General features: G+C 45.6%; 1 protein-coding gene across 1 annotated transcript in view; it reads left to right on the forward strand.

Moving 5' to 3' along the window:
* HLCS (holocarboxylase synthetase) overlaps positions 1-4,635 on the forward strand; it is a gene marked incomplete at its 3' end in the record, with an annotated part of 13,852 nt that extends 9,217 nt beyond the window's left edge. The window contains exons 4-5 of the mRNA XM_027907946.1: positions 607-1,493; positions 4,453-4,635. Of these exons, the coding sequence (XP_027763747.1) occupies positions 607-1,493; positions 4,453-4,635 (1,070 nt within the window). The remainder of the gene's footprint in view (positions 1-606; positions 1,494-4,452) is intronic.
* Positions 4,636-5,057: the final 422 nt, after the last annotated feature.

Raw genomic sequence — 5,057 nt, forward strand, 5'->3', positions numbered from 1 at the left:
TTTTTCTTACTTGTATTTGCTATAAATTGTTTATCTTTGCAATTCTGTTGTTTTCAGGGGGAGAAAAGGGAAGGTTTAACAGCTCCTCATATTTGCCTCTTATTTCCTTGGATTTTTAACCTCCCAGATCTTGCTGTTTGTGGTTCTCTCTCCCTTCCTGCAGACTGAAAGCAGTTCAGTTCTTTTTTTGCTCCCTTTACTTGTGCCAAACCTTTATCTGCGGCCTCCAGCAATGCAATATCTCCATCTTGCCCAACATCACCACTTTATTAGCTTATTTCAAAATAGTTTATTTCAAAATAGTTCATTTCCAAAGAGCAGCAAGGGATTTTCCTACCCCGCTCTCCTTGAAAAATCAGTGTTTTTCCCAAGGTATTTCATTTGCTTCATTTTGTCCTTTGAAACAAAGACTCCTTAGGCTTGTAAGTCCAGATTGATTTTGGTGTTGGTGGGATTTGCTGTCAAACAAGTGAAATTCCTGCTGTTACAGATGATTTGTTCTCAAATTAAATTAAATCAAATCCTGCTGCGTTAGTAGCATTTATGATAGCTCTTTTAAATACCGTTTTTTCTAACCCCTTCTTTTGCATCCTTTCCCTTTTCCAGCTGTCCATTTACAGGAATCTGCTCTGCAGGAGTTGGCGCAGGAGGCACCACCTGCGAAAGAGCAGAGCACCCAAATGGATGAAGCAGCTGTTAAATCGGGACTGGGAGGGCAAAGTGAAGAGGAGAAATCCAAGCCAGAGGGGGGAAGTGATCGTGGGGATGAGCCCAACAATCTGTCAGGAGAGCATCACCACCACTTGCACCTTTCCAGCTGCCACGAGTGCCTGCAGCTGGAAAACAGCACCATCGAATCGGTCAAATTCGCCTCTGCAGAAAACATTCCGGAGCTTCCCAATGATTCCAGCAGCAAGCTGGAGGAGGAGAGGGATGGCTGCCTGGAAAGAGGGATGAAGAGGGTGAACCTTGCTGGGAAGCCCCCGAATGTGCTGATTTACGTGGGCTCCCAGGGGGCCAAGGGGAAATTCGAGCAGGTGAGATCAATCCTTCGGGAGTGCGTCGATGCAGAGAGCTACACCATCTACCAGCTGCACCAGGAGCAAGTGCTGAGAGACCCCTGGGTCGACAACTCCCTGCTCCTGGTCATTGCCACGGAGGAGCCCATTTCTGAGGGGACCCACGAGCAGTTCATGAAGTTTTTGTCCAAAGGCGGGAAGATTCTCGGGATTTCTTCGTCCTTCACGTTCGGCGGCGTTCGGATCAAGCGGAAGAACAAGCTGAGGAGGACTGTCCACGAACTGGTGGCGTCCACAAGGGACAGCCCTGAGGTGAAGCTGGATCTGGTGGTCAGTGGCTGTGTTTTCGAGGAAGGGGGGAAGGAAGAGGCTGGCGAAGTGAAGACGTTGTGTCGATTAAATAACGCCGAGAAAGACACGGTTATTGTTCGCCTGACTCACGGGGACAGCGGAGGAGAAGCCATCCTTTCCCAGGTGCTGTGGGTGTGGAGGTGTTGGTTTGCACGTTGCTGCGTGGGGAAAAGGTCACTTCTTCCCACTGTGTGATCTTGGGGGTTCCTATCAAGGAGAGAAGCGTGGAATTGTTTGGGTTGGGAGGGATTTTAAAGCTCAGCCGGTGCCACCCCCTGCCATGGGCAGGGACACCTTCCACCAGCCCAGGTTGCTCCAAGATCCAAACCTGGCCTTGGACTCTTCCAGGGATCCAGGGGCAGCCACAGCTTCTCTGGGCAACCTGTGCCAGGGCCTGCCCACCCCCTGAGGTGCAGAGAGATGTGCTAGTGGATGTGCAAGGACTCTGAATGCAGAATGGGTTTCCTTTGATCCTCAACAATGCCACTGCTGGTCCACTTCCCCGTTGTCACCATGGAACCAGGAAAGATCAGAGGGGTGGTGGAAGAAAGAGCAGGTTTGCATGTTAAGCAGGAGTCTTACTTACCAATCCAGACCAATATCTCCAAGGTGGGTGCCAGGAAGATGGTGCCAGATTGTCCCCAGTGGTCAGGCCAAGGAGCAGAGTCCTCAAACGAAACCACAACAAGTTCCACCTCAACATGAGGAGAAACTTCTTTCCATGGAGGGTGAAGAGCACTGGAAGAGCTGCCCAGGGAGGGTGTGGAATGTCCCTCTCTGTAGACATTCCAACCCCACCTGGACACATTCCTGTGTCACCTGCTGCAGGTGGCCCTGCCTGGGCGGGGGGTTGGGCTGGGTGATCTCCAGAGGTGCTTTCCAACCCCAGCTATCCTGGGATTCTGTGATCTTCAAGAGCAGAGCTTTCCTTTTCTGCCTGCTGGAGGTTGAGCAGTGACAAGAGTTGGGAATTCTGCAGATTTTGGGAGGTGGGAACAGGGAGAGCCGAATTGTGACAGATTTGGGGGTGAGAGCTTACACTGGCAAAACAAAAAAGTCACTCTTGCTAAAATCTGAACTATGGGGAAGCAGGGAGTGTAAAATAAACCTCGCTGGAAACTACTTTTTATAATTCCCAAGTCTTTTCTTCAGGCTTTCAAGTTTTAAATGTTTAACATTCTGCCCCTATGAAATAGCTCAGAGCACCTGGGGGGAGTGAAGGAGCCAAAAATCTTCCTCATTCCACTTGAAAACAATATCCCAGCAAACAGGTGCCTCTCCAGCGTTAGGGTATTGTGGTGTCTGGTAAAAGAGAAAACCCCACAACCAAACAAAACCCTCACAAAAATAAACAACAGAGAAGTCAAGTGTTCATAATATTTTTTTTTTTTTTTTTAAATATTATTCTCTGTGGATAATGGGTGTGTTAAAGGTAAATGTTGGTCTCTGATTATTTAAATATTCAGAGCTATAAGTTTTGAGTGTTGGAAAGGCTGATAAAAAGTTTAGAAAATAAGTGTATGCCCTGGAAGTACGAATCTGCCAAGCACACTGAGAAAAGCAGAGCAACATTTATTTGCCAGTGTTCAAGTGAATTAAATTAAGTAATGTAATAGAGACTCAGCTTTATGAAAGGTTGTATTTTAACCAATATTTTAGGTCGAGGAGAACTTTCTCAGGAGCCCAGAGCACTCAAATTTCACTGCTCAGGGATCAGGTGTCAATACTTTTCCAGCCATTACGTAGTTCAGAAACATTCCTGGGGTTTCTCAGAAGTGTTTCCATCTCTTATCAGTTTATCAGGTCAAATCTGCTGGTTTTTTGGAAACTGTTAGACGGAGCAGCATGTTTAGAGCTTTCTTTTTTTTTGGTGGGCAGCTTTGCCGCCCCGTGTGCTGGATGCTTGGACCGGAAAATCGATTAGAAACTTTCTGCAAGATCCCTGGAAAAAACCTGCTCTGCTGCAGCCCTTAAACTGACCCTTCTGCTGTAGGAAAACTTAACACTGCAGAGGTTTCTCCCCTTTTACATCCCCCAGAAAAAGAGCTTTTACAGCACAGCTTCAAAAAAAAAATCAGATTAAAAAGATTAGTGTGTCATTTTATAATTCCAAACGACTTCCAGTGTGGGTTTGAAAAGCCCTATTGTTTTCACTTCAGGGGCCGGGCGGTGACATCAGCTGTTAAATATTCTGCCACAGAAATGCTTGCCTTGTTTTGATGCTCTTCTGGGGGGGGGTGTGTCCTGCCCCCATTGACATTTTTTATAGCCATGGAGTGGTTTGGGTTGGAAGGGACCTCAAAGATCACCCAGTTCCCACCCCCTGCCATGTCAGGGACACCTTCCACCAGCACAGGTTACTCCAAGCCCCGTCCAACCTGGCCTTGGACACTTCCAGGGATCCAGGAACATCCACTGTCCTTCATTTCCCTGAATTTCAGTGAAGCAGATCATAGATAAAACACAAAGGACATCATTAAATTGAAGAAATGAACAAAAGAATAGCTTGTGGTTTTCATTAAATGAATCTGCGCGTGGTAGATTACAAGGCCTTCTAAATATCTTGGAACAATTATTTATAAACCAAACCAACCAACCAAAATAAAACCTCACAAAAACCATCAAACACAGAAAGAAAACCAGAAAAAAAAGGGAGGTCTATGAAGGATTTCTTTTTTTTTCTGTTGTATTTCATTTCTGCTGCAGCCCTGAGTGATTTCTCTGCCAGGTGAGAAAGTAATTTTTTCAGACAGAAGCATTTCTTGATCTGCACTGATTTCAACTTAATTCACGTGACACAGTAAGGACTTCTTTTGAGTTCTTCAGATCTCCAACCTCTGGTAAAGCTCTTTCAGTTTTAATGCAATTCTTCTCTGGTACACAAGGCAAAATACGCCCCATCTTGCTGTTGGTTCTGGCAGACATGAGGAGGAGGGGGATAAACTGAATTAGTAAATACAAGTTTGAACATCTCCTCCGGGAAATGTTTACTTCAGAGGGGGATATTTTGGGTTTCACAGGATATTGTGAGTGGATTGACAGCTGAACACTGATTTTTTTTTTTTTGCCCGTATCCTGCCAGGCCCACTTGGAGCTGGACAGCAATTCCATGGATGTGCAAACCGAGGAGGATTTTAACCTGCTGAAGATGAGCAACAGCAAGAGATACCAAGTCCTCAAGGAGATCCTGGTGTCGCTTGGCCTGAGCTGTGAATCAAGGGAACTCCCTGCCTTAACACCTCTTTACCTGCTCTCTCCTGATGAGGTAAGTTTTTACCCTGCAAGGTAAATTCAGTGCCCTCCTAAATCCACCTCGAGGTGTTTTTGCTCTGAGAGGTTTGTGCAGGTGCTGCAGGTAAGCAAAAAATTCAATTTCTGCTCTGTTGTGTTACCTGTTGGTTGTAATTCTGAATTCCACCGCGGGGGAATTAATTTTTCAGCTCTATTTTCTGTTTGGTCCTTGGAGTTTTCAAACATGCCACGAGTTAAAATTTGGCTAAATTGCTATCCAAACTTGCCATCTAGTGGCATATCCCAGGGTTGCAGGCCACCTAATAAAGATATTTTAACTGCACGCTCTGTAGTTCAAGTTTATACCAAAATAAGGTGGTTTTTTAAAAATTTTATTCACATTTTTCAATGTGAAAATGTGATATTTATTGGGTTTTTTTCCCACATTTTTGATGG

The sequence above is a fragment of the Empidonax traillii genome, unplaced genomic scaffold (assembly GCF_003031625.1).
Source record: "Empidonax traillii isolate 1590-97213 ecotype Southwest subspecies unplaced genomic scaffold, ASM303162v1 scaffold1581:size117717, whole genome shotgun sequence".
NCBI lineage: Eukaryota > Metazoa > Chordata > Aves > Passeriformes > Tyrannidae > Empidonax > Empidonax traillii.